The sequence below is a fragment of the Gavia stellata genome, chromosome 24 (genome assembly GCF_030936135.1).
Source record: "Gavia stellata isolate bGavSte3 chromosome 24, bGavSte3.hap2, whole genome shotgun sequence".
Lineage (NCBI taxonomy): Eukaryota > Metazoa > Chordata > Aves > Gaviiformes > Gaviidae > Gavia > Gavia stellata.
In genome coordinates, this window is record NC_082617.1 from 6,085,040 (window position 1) to 6,102,416 (window position 17,377).

At 42.6% G+C, this 17,377-nt stretch overlaps 1 protein-coding gene across 1 annotated transcript in view; it reads right to left on the bottom strand.

Moving 5' to 3' along the window:
* The window catches only part of CDK5RAP2 (CDK5 regulatory subunit associated protein 2), an 83,634-nt gene extending 71,164 nt beyond the window's left edge, over positions 1-12,470 (bottom strand). The window contains exons 1-7 of the mRNA XM_059828637.1: positions 12,403-12,470; positions 12,148-12,209; positions 10,287-10,354; positions 5,609-5,719; positions 4,086-4,162; positions 2,623-2,746; positions 65-216 (exon numbers count right to left, since the gene is read on the bottom strand). Of these exons, the coding sequence (XP_059684620.1) occupies positions 65-216; positions 2,623-2,746; positions 4,086-4,162; positions 5,609-5,719; positions 10,287-10,354; positions 12,148-12,209; positions 12,403-12,455 (647 nt within the window). The 5' untranslated portion in view covers positions 12,456-12,470. The remainder of the gene's footprint in view (positions 1-64; positions 217-2,622; positions 2,747-4,085; positions 4,163-5,608; positions 5,720-10,286; positions 10,355-12,147; positions 12,210-12,402) is intronic.
* Between the last annotated feature and the right edge of the window lie 4,907 nt (positions 12,471-17,377).

The window sequence follows — 17,377 nt, forward strand, 5'->3', positions numbered from 1 at the left end:
ACTCTTCACACTTTAACAATAAAGAATTCCAGTAGTTAGAAACATCACCGGCAAGAGGTCTGACCTGTCTTTCTCAGCTCCTGTAACCTTATCCACATCCTTTGCAGGGCCATTCATAATTGAAGAAAGTTTCTGCTCAGCAGCTATTCTCAGCGCTTTCTCCTTCTCCATCATTGTAATGGCTTTTTCCACATCTTCTTGGGCAGCTTTAAGATTCTGCAATTAAAACACACAATCCTGATGCCTATAAGAACAAAATACTCACAAAATTTTTCACATATTTAAGTTTCTTCTACCAAACATGTGTCCGTATGTTTAATTTAGCAACTTTTACCAAGTAGTTCAAGTGCTTTGCAAATGCTTCTGAACAATTTGTGTCTGCATTTTCAAGACTAATCCATCTTCTGCGGTACATAAAGATGGGAAGTTTGTTTCAAAGAAATAAAACAAATACCCTAACTGATAGCAGAACTGGAAATAGAAGTGCTCCTATGCTATGGCTTTAGATTTAACTATTATAATTTGGCTTTGTCCCACTGTCCTCCCATGATCATAATAAATAGCTATGCTTAAATTAAAGAGGTTAAAGAAGGGCTTTTTATTCAATCAGAGACTAAATTAATACTCACAGGCTCACTGCAGCTAATTGGAACTCTTCCCAACATCATTTATAATATTTTGCAAGAATTGATAAAGTATGAACCAGACATTTTTCTCTTGAACAGCAATGGAAACAGAGATAACACCCAGAGATTCCCGTCAATTTCCTCTGGTGACCCGACTCATGGAGATGGGGAACACCAAGAAAACCACGCTTGCTGTACACTACATAAAGTTTGTTTCAGATCTTCATTTTTATATTGTAAGCTTCCCTTCTGTGCTCACTGAATTTTGCTTCTTACAAAATAAAAGCCTCCTTGTAACCTAACAAGTATATCCCCTCTCTCCTTCAAGTCTATACTAAAAAGCATATCTCTTTGGGGGAGGGTGAGGAAACTCCTTCACCACTAGACTTCACCACTGACCCCGTCTCCTGAAAAGCTGTTCTGCCAGCATTCATCTTTCAGTCAAAAGCTCTGAAGGAAATTAACCTTTGTTAGCATTACCTGGATCTATTTAATTATATGGTGCTACATAAACAAGTGACTAATACTACTCTGCAGTGTTTACATTCATAAAATTAATGTCAGAAGCCAACACTATCTTCAGGCTACAGAAAATACTCTATCACCATGAGATTAGAATATTTGCCCTTCTACCTGCCAAATCTGGGAAACACCAGTCTGACTGACTGTTTTGGTACAGAGTAAGCAATTTAGGAACTTCTCTACCTATCCAATAGCACGAAGAACGCTTTGAGAAATCCCAGTTCCACTAAACTGAAAAAAAAGGTCATGGAGATTCCCCCCCCTCTTCCTCCCTGAAGGAGCTCACTGCTTTATGAACACTGCTAAATCATCCTGACAGAAAATACCATCAGGAGATTACTACCAATATCTTCCATGACCAATTCATTCTTCAGGGATGGGAAAGCAAATATTGGAATATACCCACTTGTGCTATTTCTATTTACTTACAGAAAGAGCACCAGACATCTATTCCCCTCACAAACACAGCTACAAAATCCCACACTTCCAGATAAGCGTAGACAGTCAATGATGCAAAACAATCATGAGCTTATGTACTTCTAGAGCTTGACACAAACATTTCCAGCACAGACCATTCAATATCAAATTTGTTCTTTACAAGAAACTGAACTTCTCCTTGCTTCTGAGGAAGCGTGTTACTCACACTGAAATTTTTTTTTGCCTTTACACTACAAGATGAGGAAAACATGAAGCAATTCCCCTGTAAAGATATCAGCAATGGTTCAACAGTAAATATAGGAATAAACTATCTCAACCACAGACAGCAAGGAATTCAAGAAGACATTGTTAAAAACAATCCTGTGGAACAGGAGAGCGTTATGCAAAAGGCAATACAGTGACAGCAGAAGCCTATAACATTTGACAGGTAAAGGTCAATCTAACAACAGAGCATAAGGCACCCAGGCACAATCCAGGCAAGCGCCCACTGGTTCACCTTCCCAGAAGCTGCCACAGGTAGGTGGCCCCTCTCAGCCTGTAATGAGAACATAAGTGCAGAGCTATAGAAAGCCACCGAACCTCAGATATTTTATTGCAATACTGAGGTCCCATATAAAGATGGAAAAGGACAGGAGGGCTTACAGGGTGGTTTCAGCTATTTATGAAGCCGAGAACTTACCAGTAGAAGTGTATCCAGCCCCCCTTCCTTTAAACAGAGACTGCAGTTCTGAAAACAGCCTCCTCACACTGGAATTCAAGAACCAAAGGTTTGTGCTGAATGTACCTAAATACCACCAACAGGTACGAATTTCCTGAAAAACTGCTATCCTCATATTTGACAGTTCAGGAGCAGTTAAAAACACTTCCCCTTTCATTGTTTTTTTTCTTTTTTTTCCCCCTCTGGTTTTGCACAGGCTATTTTTCCAGGAAAGCTGAAACAATTTTGAAAATAGAGGTACATCACAGTATCAAGTCTCAGACAATAGCAGAAAGACAGTACCAATTTTTAACTATTTCTGCAGTTTCGGCCACTCACCTCTTCCAGAAAATTTATTCTGCTAGTCAGGATTTCTTCCATTTCTTGCATCTTCTTTTGTGCCTCTTCTTTCACACGCTGTATTTCAGCATCACCACCCTGGGCCAAGCTTTCAACTGCCTTACTGAAAGACCATAATATAGATAGAATTCCATTGCATATCGAATTGGAAAACATTTGAAGTGCAAGTAGATAGATTATGCACAAGCAAGTGCCTTCTGCTTTATTTGTACCTGCTTGTCTCTTTAAGGTTAAATACAAACATCTACACACTATATAGCTATTTTGGTGGTATAGTCCAGGAGTGCCACACACAAGCTTGTCACAGTGGCTAAGCAAGCACTTTATATGTATGATGAAAAAGTGTAGTATTTCCTTCATATTTTTAAAGTTTCCAAATACAGTATCAAGCCTTTAGTAGAGTTGTATTTTCTACAGAAAGCAACACTGGAATAAACTGAAGAGATGTAGCCGCTGAGACTTCGCCAATTGCCTTTTCAGTACTCGTTAATACCTTGAAAGAAAAGAACAGCTAGTGTTTCCTTACCAAACAAAGGATGGCCACTTCTTTATGATATGCCCCCAAATTTTGCTTCCTATTATGAACTTGTGCAAGGTTCCATTCAAAGCCCAGCAATACCTTTTGACAGCTACCCAGAGAGACCGAACAAGAATTAATCTAGTCCTCAGGATCTACTTGAAACTAGGCCTCTCTGAACTACCAAAAAAAGGCTAATTGGTGACAATTCAATGCCATGTGAGGTGGGCAACACAAAGAAAATTCCACTGAAACTGCAGCCCCAGTAGTAGTCAGTAGCTGTCAGTCATTGCCAGCCCGGATTAGTTTTGAACCAGACATCTAGAAGTAAGCAGTTTAACAGGCTATTGTCAGCCCTACAGTCATCCCTTCCCTCCCCAAAGCATATTCCACCTTGCCAAGCCATAAGACAATGTAGCACTATGTAATTTTTAAATAAGTAACATTTATTTAGAAAAGAGGTTCTAACAGAAAAGCAGGAATTAAGTGCATTCATTTTTATATCATTAAAAACCACAAGATTCATTCTAGATTAGTTCAGCCTTACTGAGAAGTGTTTTGTGTAATGTTTTCTCAATCCAGTGCTGTAAAAAAAAGTCCACTTGTTGATACAATTAAGCTCTTAGCTTAACTTCTACAATAAGAATGCTCAACCATTCCCAACTAGGGAGTCATTTATTTACCTGAAAAATACAGTAGAATGAAGGACAATATCAAAGTCGCACCATCCAGTATAACTACATTAACATCATTGTGCGTTTAAGAATTCACACATGTAACTTCTGTAATGAATTATGCAATTTCTAGATAAGTGCCCTTAAAATACTACTTTGGGATCCTCATATTTCTAAAACATCAGGAAAAAACTAATAGAAGGAAGATCTTGGAAATCCTAAGTAACATTGAGAAAGATACTGGTACTTACGAGGCTTTGATGAGTAGTTTCTCTCTCTCCTGCAGATCACGCTTCAGACTTTCTATCTCAACTTTCAGCTCAATGTTCTAGGACAAAAGAAAGAAAGCATCTGGAGAAATTCAGAGGTCACCCCACCCAAAAGTTATTGGCAACGTGCAGATAAATTTTTGCTTGGACCAGCAAATATAAAGTATCACACTGGGCTAAGAATAGCCTAGAGACAATTTAGCTTTTAAAGGACATACTTTGCAAGGTTCAAGACTTTCTGAAATCTCAAAAAGCATTTCGGACCATTGTATTCAAGCAAGACAAATCCCCTACACACATGCACACACACTTAACTACTATAATGTGGAGTAGTGTAGATCAACTTGGGAGTTTCTAGGGCTTCCATGCATGGTTTTTCTTTGAGCTATGAGATATTTTCTTTTAAAAACCTGATTGTACCAACTATTGAGGTTTTTAATAATCTTAAAATTATTTTGTTGTAGCCTGAGAAAAATACTCCTGACATAAGCACACATTGTGCAAAGAACTACTTGGCCTGCAAGTTGACAGATACCATTTCAATACATTAGCAATTACAAGAAAGACACCAGGGTAGAAGACCAGGACAGAAGAGCAATCAGCAATATTCAGTTGAAACCATGACCTAGCTAAACATCAATTTATGTACCTAACTACCGCAACAAGCATCAAGAAAGACTTACGTTTCCATCCTATTACAGAAAAGGGACCTGATGCAAGCATCTGTTATAAATACCATGCTACTGCATTACCAAAATGACTTCTTTTCCCTTCTAGAATGCAGGCACCACCAAAGGGCATAAGAAAAGCTTCTATCATCTGTAAACCTGAAATAACGAGGATGCAAGACATACCACTTGACTCAAATCCTTCTTCCAACTTAAAAAGATACCAGGTTTTTTTCTACAAACTGACATAGGAATCGAATAGATTTCCTGAATCCTGTACAAATATGCATTCTTTCAATTTAGAGCAATAAAACTAGAAGCTATACACAACCCTAATACAACTTTATCTACGTGCTTCAAAGGAAGCAACTTTGAGCTGGAGTGCCCAAACAACCTCCAAGTAGCTGTACTGACATCTGATAAACCCAGGAGAGAATAGAGGGGTGAACTGAACTGCCTGATAGCAGAAAGCAGAGTAACTACATACCAAATTCAGGAGAAGCGTGCTGGTGCTTCTATTTCCCATTCAGTATACGACTTCAGTAGCACAACTACCAAAGATTCATAACCACTTCCTGGAAACATAACATCTCAGTCTGCCCCAAAACTATGGACACTCACACATTTGAAACTAGTTGTTCCACACCTTATAAAGGTAATTTTAATTTAGTTATTACTGAAAAGGATTAGGCCAGGATTAAATAAAGGTTATCATATCAAAATTTCAAACAACAATAAAAAAAAAAAAGACTCAAAAGTTGAGTGAAACAGGTAACCTCCCGACAAAACAAACTCTTCAAAAAGATATAATTCTATTAAAGTATTCTAAATGCATACGATTTTGTATATTTCTTCAGTGGGACCATCAAACTTCTGCTGCATTCGCTCCTCCAGAAAGTATATACGAAGCTTCAGGTTGAAGTTCTCTTTTTTCAGATCAGTGATTTGCTGTGAAATAAGAAAGAAAACGAGCAAATTATGTCACATGTTTCAAACCAAGTAAAATAAAGAGTGAAAACTACTATGATTTGGTTTTGCTCTCCACAGCGCAAGATTAGAATTCAAGCCACTTAACATGGTTAAACGTGTACATATGTGTGGGTGATATATATACACACACAGATATATTCAAATTGTGAAGCTGTTAATAACAACATATGATACCCAGGTCAAAATGAATCATCCTTCCCTCCAAGGCAGTGTCACCCAGGGAGATGCAAATACTGCAGGTCCTTCAACAGGTTTCTACCTTCTCCAGCTTCAGCACATATCACGGAACATATTTTTCTCCCACCATCCCATCCATAACATTTTTTTCCACCCTTCTCCATTCCTCACCTGAACAAGAAGAAATCCCACTCCAGCCTACCCTTTCTGAATGTTTTGGGGTTTGTTTTTTGGTTTGGTTTTAAGATATATAGGCACATAGGCACATTCATAAACTTGCGTGTTTGTGTAAGATGTTATCATTTAGCTTGTGTTTATTTTTAGCCCTGCAAAACTCTGAGACACTAGAACTTAAGCAAATAACAATTATAAAATACTGTTTAAAAATATGTAATACATGCTGTTGTGCAGACAGCGCTTTTTAGAATATTCCTTCTTTAAGTACTAAAACATTGTCTGACTTTACACAAAAAGAATCCAAGAGAGTTTTTAAATCTAAAAATATTAAGTAGTTCTTTCTTCTACAAAATAGAACTTGAATGGAATATAAGACGTCATGTTGAAAGAAATATTTTCTCGGCAAAAGCTTGGGATGGTAGCCTCATTCATGGGAAGAAAAGCCACAAGCACACAAAGGATGTGAGCCCAATCAAACACCAATAAAACCTTTATCCCATCCCATATTTTATAGCGCACTTCTTTGGGAAAATTTGCTTATCATTTTTAACCTTCCTAGTAGAAGCAGTAACATAGTTGATGGTTTCATTAAAGAAAGGAGTCTCCCTCTAAATTTTTTTTAAGAGACTAAGCATAAAACATTCATTCAAATAAGACTTGTGTCCCCTGCCAGATGCTTTCAGCAAAAGGTAATCTAATACGTTACAAAGCTACAAATAAAATATTTATGTAGGTTTTTCCAGAACAGTATAGTACCACTTGTAAAAATTATTAGCAATACAATTCTTAAAATATTTGGCTGGTGAAGCCTAAGATTATTTTCTGTAACTGCACTCAGAACCTGCATCTGCAAACAATTCTTCAGTTTAATAATCTTTGCCCAGCATGATGCCTCATCATTGTTCGCACGATATCACCCAAGCAACTGAAAATAAGCTTGACTACACAAACTTTGTGGCCCATTCACACATCCTGAAGAAGCCTGTCTTTAGAAGAAGTACTGATACATATATTTAACTTTATCTTTGTTTCCCTACAATTCCAGTTGGATGATCACAAACAGTAGTAGATATAAACTTGAACTATGCAAGTTGTAACTGCTTAAAGCATGATACCTCATGAGCATCACAGGGTATCTTGAGTAACTGGAATGACTGTTTTGGAACATTCAAATACATGTAAGCATGAAAACAATGCAACTTTGTACTTCAATTCAAGTCACAGAGCCCAATGCAGAATATTGCTCAAAAGTGAAATCCTTATTCAGAGTAAGCAAAGAAATTAAAGATTTCTTAAATGAAGCAAGGCTGCAGAACCGGGCTAGATCCTGCATGTCTTGCTAGCAAGTTCAGCACTACATTCAACCAGTGAGAGCAGACTTTTCGTTTCTGGGGTTTTTTTAAGCTGTCAGTAGATCGTTCCTAACAGTTAGTCTCTGTTTGTTCATTCAGAAAAAGTCCAAGTACCAAAGACACTCTGAAATTGTATCAGTTGAACTTCTAGTTAGTCTTCACACATTCAAGAAATTTCTGAGTCAAAAGGAAAAAATAATTTCAAAAGAACTCAGCGTTCCGTAATTCTACTCACATGTATTTCAGTAGCAATAGAATTAAACCAAAGAGCTTAAGGGTACTATTTTCAAAAGGCAAACAAAACAGACTACACAATCATAAACCACAACATGAAACAAATGTTGTCTCTGACATTCAGTTTCTCAGAGGAAAGTTAATTCAGGCAGACTACAATTAAAAAGTTATAGCTTAATAAAAGACAACGTGTAAAATGTGAATAAGTTCACACTACAAAGGATTTTAATGGCAATCCTCTCAACTTATGCATTTAAAGACTTGGTCTTAACTCCTGTATGCATTTTGATTTCTGTATTTAAAAAAGGAATGAAAGAAGAGAAATAGCAGACACTTCTTGAAAAATCAGGACAATGCAATACACTCTACACAGAATATTCCACACCACAGACAGCTTGGTAGCAAATACCACTTGCCTAGCTCAGTTTAGCTGCTTTCCAAGTCTGCATAGAGCCACTTTTATAGTCAAAATGGCACCTTTCAGCAGAGGCTGTGGTTTCACAGCACAACACAGTTTTTGCCAGCAGAGGCCATCTCACAAGACAGCAAAACTCTAAGTGGGTTTGGGGAGACAAGAAAAAACCCACAAATAGTACCACTTAGTTCCCTAACTTGATACCAATCATCCTTTCTATTCATGAACATTTAATAAACCATAACAAGGTCCTCAATTAAAGATGCCTTTCATGTTGCCCACGTAATCACATACTCTATCACAAGGTGGTTCCCCCCCATATTGCAAGAAAGTGGAACACACCATAAATACCAAAAAAATCTACACCTCTAATATTATCTAACTCAGCATCTTCTCCAGGTCTAAACATAAAAGGACCTTTTCTACATGGATCCACCCTGTAGCCCATCCATCCTGTTCTCTCTGAGCTGCAAGGCAAGGAGCTCACTTTTTTCATTACTTCCTTCTTATATCCTGTATAAATAACATAGGCTCAAAAATCAGCAAATTCATGCAGTAATATACACACACACACACACCATCTCCAAGCAGGAGATACCATGAACTTTGCCCACTAATTTAGATTTGTTTTAAAGTGGGATAAGAACAGCCTTATGACGTCAGTCCAAAAGCACATCTAAAGACAGCTACTACTGGATGCTTGGTAAATAGTAAAAGGACAAAGAAAGTAAGTGCTCCCTTTGTCAAGTTTAGCCTTCCAGCTACCAGCAATCTTAAAGACTCAAAAACAGAATCCATAGAAATATCTGTGTTTAATGGATTCTTCTTCCTTTACTTGAATGGATTTTTGAGATTATACTATTGGCATCCGTAAAAGCCTATGAGAAGTTTTACAGCTCAGTTAAACATAAAGGGTCTGCACATACCAGGAAGCCAGAGATCTGTGGGGAGACCCTTTCTCCTCTACACCACACAGAACAAACAACACCAGATATTTCCTCCCTTCTACAACTTTTTTCCCCTGTGCAAACAAACACTGCAGATAATAAACCACCTGCAGAATGTATATTCTAGACTGAGGTCTTTGGCACATATCACAGTAAAAGATTTTAAGCACATACTAATGTCAAGGCTGTGTCTGTCTACCCCAGCCAATACACAGAAACAGAACAGAAAATTAAATAGATACAGACTGTAAAAAACATCCTTCACCAAGGCTTTCCAAAACAAGCTTTAAATTCTGAGCAAAAAGCATAGCTTTCTCCTCAGAGGAATATAAGGCCACAAGAAACTGAAAGAGTTTAGAAGAAACACTCATTTCAAACATAACAATGCTACAAAAGGTTAACAGCAGTAACAGAAGCACACTAAAAACTGCAGACACCCGAACACATCCTAAAGGCTGTGGCTTGCTATCTTTATCTGTAGCAGTCATCTCGGAGATTTTTGATTGCTTTCCCCTCTACAGTATCCTCACACAATCATAAGAACTTGAGTTAAACAATTCAAAACTTTTTATGGGGGAGTTGTCCTGCAACACAGCTATATCCCAACCAAATCACCGTTCAGGAGTTATAAACAATTGCCTTCTTCAATTTATATAGCCAATACAATTAATATATTTTTTTAAAAAAATCTGATGTTTTCCTTTATATTCTACTAATTGCGAAAACCAATTTTTTTTCTACAGAATTGTCACAATGATACTAGACCTTTACAACAAAGGTATTCCAAGCACACTCATACATAATTATAAAGGTAAAAGGTATTACACAGCAGTCAATGAATTAAAGAGCCAAATCCTGTACTAGTCTAAATGAAAACAAACTTGATGCTTCCCTGAAATAAATCAGTTGCAGACTTGCAAACCAAGTTTTTATGTTTCTGGTGATTGTATGAACTTTTGAGCAGAGGGTGCCAATTTTTGTTTCGCAATTTAAAAGCGGCAGTTGGCTATTCTCAACAACAAATTTTTGCCTCTGTTTTTGAAAGTAATACATAAGAAATGGAGGTTCAAAGCACAGATAGCCAGCTGGTCACACCTCTGACAGATCTGTGTTGACTGCCACAAAGAACAAACCTGACCCAGAGAGTCAACACTTTAGCCAGCATGGTAGAAATATCTTGGCCATAAATCTGTCATCGAGTCTTATATTAAAAATCTGCTTACATTTTCATAGTCCTTCATGGTCCGAGCTCTAGTTGGTGAGACTGTATCTTCTGCCACATCTGGTAACACTAGATATTTAAGAAGACAGAACAAGTTCAGACAGGGGAATCTCTAAGCTAGGCTTCAATTTGGAAACAGCAAAGGCCTACGCTAATGTAAACGTAATAAAAGTACAACACCTTTTGGGAAGCGAGGGAGGCATTTTTTTGCCCCTTGTTTACATTACACGTTAGTGCTAGTAGGTAGGTAGCATCTAGACTTCTTTCTGATCACAGCAAGTTGTCCATCACTTAAGGTCCCAAATTCCAATGTCACCCATTTAAACAAAGATGTATATTGAAATTAAGCTATGCGAGGTGCGCTTTCAAGAATAAGCCCTCAGAGCAACTACAAAGGACTCCCATATTAGAATTAAGTCCTATTAAACTATTAGAAAGCAGAGAAAGCAGTTCAAAGCTTCCAGTATCTTACTGGTCATAGGACAGGCCTCCACCTTAGACACAGGGAAAACCATAGCCTAGGAAATGGCCGGTATCTATGTTCCTAAAATGTAACCCCTCCTGAACGTACATGTACTTAAACTTCTGTTCGCGCACGCATTCTGTACCAGCCACATTTAACAGGACTACATAACTTATTTCCATTCAAATCTGTGAGAGTAAACTTTTAATCAGAATAATGAGATTGTGTAAAACGTGTAGCACTTACATCATCTTAGATATAAAGAAGAGGTAGCTGAGGACTCAGACTGACTCTCATACTAACTAAAAGAAAATATTTCATTTAAAGTACTTCCGAAACTGTTATGCAGCTATGTAGAGCAGTCCCGAAAATAACTCAAAGAATACCAGCCAGTGGTTTATAAATCTTGGCATTCTAATTAATGTCACAAGACAGCTTTCCCAGAGCACATGCAGAATACAGTAACATTATTTTGCAGCATTGGTTTGTTTCTTGTATTTGCTTCTTGTCATGAGCAAATACATCTTCCTGGTGAACTAATTTGTCTTAGTTTCAATTACCTACTTCATCCATACAATGAAGTCAGACAAGTTATGTTGCTGGATACATGTGTGCATAAAAAGAAACCAAAAACAGACACCTCAAATTTACGTAACAGAACAGTTAACAACACAGGCAGAAGGTTTCAAAATAACGCTATTCAGCCATTTTACTTTAAAATAAGTGTTTCAAGCAAATCTCCCGCACCTGGAGATGAACATAGTTACATGGTCATCATATAGAAAACCAAACTGAATTACAGCTTCTGTGCAACAGGAACTAGGTAGGAAGGCTTCTTGATGCACGAATAGATAAAAGCCGAGATACTGAGTCCGGATCAGGTCTTCAGGCAGGCAGTAACTGAACAGCTGAACTAGAAAACCTCATGACACGCAGCACACAACTTCCCTGAAACTAAGCTGAAGATGAAACGGTAGTATTGCCTGGCTGGATACTTTAAGTATTTTAAGTACACGCTCCACAAAACCGCTGATCATCTTATGTAAGACTCGGAGCCGTAATGACCACAGGCAACAGCGGACAGCAGTAATTGCAGCAGTTACTGGCGCTTTATAGTCTTAAGAAGACATAACCTACTAAAAGCTGCATGGCTTAAAAACATTTTCTGCCTCTTTTTCCCTCAGGTATGAGGGTTTTTTCCTCAGGTTTCGAGCCCCGCGCGAAGCCCCGAGCCCCGGCGGAGGAGGACGGGGCTCCTCCGGCAGCAGGGACGGCACGGCGCGGGGCTCGGCCCCCCGAGCCAGGCGGGGAGGCGCCGTGCGGGGCTGCCGGGGCCGCGGGGGCCCGACCGCCGCCTCCCTGCACCGCACCGGGGGTCCCGCTCGCGATCCGGCCTCACCTTCGCCGCCGGCCGGGCCGGGCTGGGGGTCCCCGCGGGAGACGTCTGGCAGCTGGGAGACGCTGACGCTGAGGAAGGAGGAGGACACCACTGAGGAGCCGAAAGCCCGGGGGGTGCCGCCCCCCCGACACCCGCTCGGGCCGGGCAGGCCCAGCCCCGCCACACGCACCGGCGGGGAGGGGGCCGCCGGGCCCGGCGCCTCAGCCCAGCGCCCGCGGCGGGGCCGGCCCCCGCCCAACAGCCCCGCCCGCCTACCTGCCCTCAAACGCCACCGGCAGCGTCAGGTCTTCCCCGGGCAGCGAGTCCATAGCGGCGCCGGCCCGCGGGTCCCGCCGGCGGCCGCAGCTCCGGCTCCTTTGTGCGCGGCTTTGGCGGCTTCGCTGGAATTCAAACGGCCGCAATCGCTTCCGCCATCTTTGCGTCGACGGAGCTGAAGCCGCTGAAGCCACCGCAGGAGAGCGTACAAGGCGGGCACAATAGAAACTGAAGGGAAACCGCCATGTTTGCTGCGGGCGGTGGCTGAAGTTAGGCGGGCAGGCGCCATGTTGGCTGAGGGCAGAGTGGGGCGGGGTATGGTGGAGACTGCCAGCTGGGCAAAGAGGGAGAAAGCCGTCAGGCGCCATCTTGAGTGAGGGAAGCAACAGCGACCTTCGCCAGCCGCCATCTTTTTTCAGAGGAAGACAGGCGATGCGGAGCCGCCGTCTTTATTTAGGGCATAGCGGGGCGTTCCCGGGCACAGCTGCCACCTTTGCTGAGGGCAAGGTGGGCGCGCCTGTCGAGTCTGTGGCGAGGCGCCTGAAGGGCCCAGCGGCGGGAGCTGGGGCAGGGGGACAGGGCTGCGAGCGCGGCGGCGAGGAGCGGCCCCCGCCGCTCCCCGGGTGCCTCCAGGCCCAGCTCCAAGAAACACGCGTTTGGAAGAGGCTTTCGCTGGGGTGTGCCGGGCCCCCGGGCTCCTGCCAGGCCCGGCAGAGCCTCTGGAGCTGATCGTTTCCATGTCCTCCAGGGCGCCAAACCGCCATCAGACTTGGGAGAAAGAGAGAAATAATGACCCTTTAGTTTCACATTCTAGTCGCTATTCGTTGTAACTGAATCACAGAATCACAGAATCACTAAGGTTGGAAAAGACCTGTAAGATCATCAAGTCCAACCTAAAAAAAAAAAAAACAAAACAAAAACAAAAAACCAACCCACCCACACCACACAGCACCATGCCCATCAAGCCACATCCCACAATGCCACATCCACACGCTCCTTGAATACCTCCAGGGAGCGTGACTCTACCACCTCCCTGGGCAGCCTATTCCAATGTTTCACCACTCTCTCAGTAAAGAACTTTTTCCTAATACCCAGCCTAAACCTCCCCTGGAGCAACTTGAGGCCATTTCCTCTTGTCCTATCCCTTGTCACTTGGGAGAAGAGACCAGCACCCACCTCTCTGCAACCCCCTTTCAGGCAGTTGTAGAGAGCGATGAGGTCTCCCCTCAGCCTCCTCTTCTCCAGACTGAACAACCCCAGCTCCCTCAGCCGCTCCTCATCAGACTTGTGCTCCAGACCCCTCACCAGCTCCGTCGCCCTTCTCTGGACACGCTCCAGCACCTCAATGTCCTTCTTGTAGTGAGGGGCCCAACACTGAACACAGGATTCGAGGTGCGGCCTCACCAGCGCCGAGTACAGAGGCACGATCACCTCCCTACTCCTGCTGCCACACTGTTTCTGATACAGGCCAGGATGCCGTTGGCCTTCTTGGCCACCTGGGCACACTGCTGGCTCATCTTCAGCCGGCTGTCAATCAACACCCCCAGGTCCTTTTCTGCGGGGCAGCTTTCCAGCCACTCGTCCCCAAGCCTGTAGCGTTGCCTGGAGTTGTTGTGGCCGAAGTGTAGAACCCGGCACTTGGCCTTATTGAACTTCATCCAATTTGCCTCAGCCCATCGATCCAGCCTGTCCAGATCCCTCTGCAGAGCCTTCCTACCCTCAAGCAGATCAACACTCCCACCCAACCTGGTGTCGTCTGCAAACTTGCTGAGGGTGCACTCTATCCCCTCATCCAGATCATCAATAAAGACATGAAACAAGACCGGTCCCAAAACTGAGCCCTGGGGGACTCCGCTTGTGACCGGCCGCCAGCTGGATTTCATCCCATTCACCACAACTCTCTGGGCTCGGCCATCCACCAGTGGCAGGGGTGAAGATCCGGGCAGCCAGCTGCTCTCATCATCCATCCTGAAGCAGGCTGATTTTGAAACAATCTGGGGGTTTTTGTAAAGCAAAAACATAAGCCTTGCTGCTCTCCCGCTTTTTCGGGGAGAAAACGCAATTACGTTGAACGTTTCAGGACATCGGCAGTTGGAAACGCTAAACTGCGCTAAATAGTGCTATCCTTCCCCCTCGCAGGCAGGGCTGTCCCCGCGGGTGCGCGCAGAGGAGGGCCTGGCCTGGGGCGGCTGCGCTGGGAGCCGGGGGAGCTCCAAACCTCGCCTTGCTTCTCGTGCTCTTCGCCCTCTTTTCTAATTCGTTATTGGAAACCTGCGGATAGGATTGAGATACTTTCCTGCAATATTGACAACCTCAACTGGGGCATCGTGCTGGGACTCAGTCTCAGCATTACCCGTAACATGAGGAAGCTCCGTTCCTGGCTCGCGCCCGCAGGAGTAACCGTGGGCTTAAGCGTTAGATTTGGTTTCCTCTTCGGTACCGAGTGTGTCTCATTTCACTTACTCACTATCACCTGGGCTGTCACAGGGGACTCCTACCTAGCTGGAAAACAGCACATAGATAAGGGCTGGCCATGGGCCGTGGTAATTTTGTGGGTTTATTATTCCAAATTGTCGTGGTGTCCCGTTAGCTCGTTTCTCCAGGCACCTGCTCCAGCTCTGCTCTCCATTTAAAACAGGTGGAAGTTGTAAGCCTGTAAAATGCCCCAGCCTGGTGGTAGCAGCCATTGCAACCACGGGACATGTACGGGCACGATGGGCTTCCCAATGTTTGGCTTTCAATGTTACATGTGCAGGTGCGTGATGGAGCCGCTCTTAGTGCCCCAAACCGCCAGGAAACGCCAGGCACTACTTAGCACAACTAAGCTCTTAATCTCATCTCCTATCCAACTAGACACGCCTGATGCTTTGCGCTTGGGGTCTGATGACCCTGAGAGATGTTCGGTCCCTTCAACTCCCCCATGGCACTTGGGAGACATTTGTCACCCTACGTGACCGAGTCCCCTTTTGCAGTGGCCTCACCTTCTGCCAAGCTGAAGTTAAGTTTGCAAAATCACGTCTGCCATATGGCACCAGGAGCTGATCAACCAGTCTGAAATGTGGCTTCACGTGCGTACAGAGCAGATCTTCGTAACATGAATGAGTCCAGTTACTGAAAGGATGATACCAATTTGCTCTCGCTTAAGGTTACAGTAAGGTGTTACATATTTGATGCGTGCCATTAAATCAGCATCCATCAGCCACAAGCACAGCACAAATCATTCACCACTTGTGTGCTATGGGCTGGTAAAGCACCTCTGTGTCTGCAGAGCCATGGTTCATGTCCCAACACACCATCTTTTGAAAGGAAATCAGCAGGGCCCTGAAGTTTATCGCTTCACAAAAGGGTTGTCTGATGGACAAAGGCATATAGATACATACATGTGTATACACACAGACATAATGGAAAATTTCCCTGGGTTACTGCGCTGCCCAATGTTTTAAAATCTGCAGCAGCACCAAGAAGCTGCGAGGGGCAGAAAGGGCTGGGAAATGCATTGTTTAGAAGCAGTTAACAACTTGCCTTCTGATAATCTGCTTAATGTTGTTTAACCTTATCTTAATTAGCAGTACATTTGGGGAGATTATACTAAATCCTTGTACCAGGAAGCCGTATTGGAATGGCGCTTTCCTCCTTTACAGGCAGTTTGAGATCCTTCCCACCTCAGAAACAAAGTACTAAAGGGAGTCCAGGGAAGAAATACTTACGGTGAGCGTAAAGGCATGGATGAGTTGACCGCAAACTCCCACGGAGCGGGCTAAAAGCCAGCTGCTCAGTGCACTGCGGCTGAAGTGCGATGGTCGCACAAGGAGGACGGATGTCACTGCCAGCTGAGCACCGGTCCTCCTTGCTGTCCTGTTCTCAAGTCCCTACTCTAGGGACCTGGTTCAGCATTCAGTTATGCCTGCTCCTGTTACAGTTCAGAGCAAAACTCCTCCTAAGCTAAGTCATACACCATCAAACTGTTCAGCTAATGCAGATCAGGTCTCAAGAAACTCCCTGGAATTTCACCAGCGTGGCCCTTGCTTATATAGCTCTGCCTCGGTTAAACATTTGAATGAACACTTAGTTTTAAGTGCTCACTTAATTGATGCTGACTTACCTCTCTTCAAGTTCTTTGCTTAATAAGGGCCAAAGAGTTAGACGTAACATTCAGCAGGGAAGACTAGCCTTTAGCATTCGTATTTGCTTCTGCGCCAAAAAAATCCATTTCCTAACACTGACAAGTGAGGAAGAAATGCAAGTTTTCCATACATCCTTTTGCAGACACTACCAGAGCTATTCAAAACTACTGATGCCACAGATGTGGATTTCAGAGTATCTGATAACATAAATTTCCTTTGAAAGACCCATTGTGGTCATGAAGAAAAATCTGACACAATATTCTTTTCCAATTTCTAGCTTTGCTCTGTAGGTTTCGTTTTTAATGACTGCATACATCTCTGACAAAATACATCTATGTGAATATTACAGACAGTAATGGGGAAATACGCATTGACTGTCTCGCTACGAAACGTGTTAATGAAAGTAGCTGAAAGCTGGAATGGTTAATAAGCAGATACAAGAGATCATAGGGCTCATTTTTTGGATAGATTATCTGACACAGAGTGTCAACTGTACTTATGAATATCTGATGTTAAAAAACATTTCTGCACCATGGTTCTCATCTCACATACGGGGTATACTGATGGAATAATTCTGTTGGAACGAATGTCATTACTGGGATGAGATCAGATTCAATCCTTTAGGTTTCAATCCAGCTCTGGTTGCTATCAGTGGAAAGACTCCTGCTGAACTTTAATGAACAAAAAACAAATGCAAAAATCCAAGTGGCATAGATACAAATTATATACATTTATTTTTATTCATTTTAAATAACATTCTTCTGTATAAATTCTGACATATATTCAAATCATACACTTTTTTTTTAGAAATGCATTTGTAAGCATAGCATATGCTTAGGAGATGCCTTATT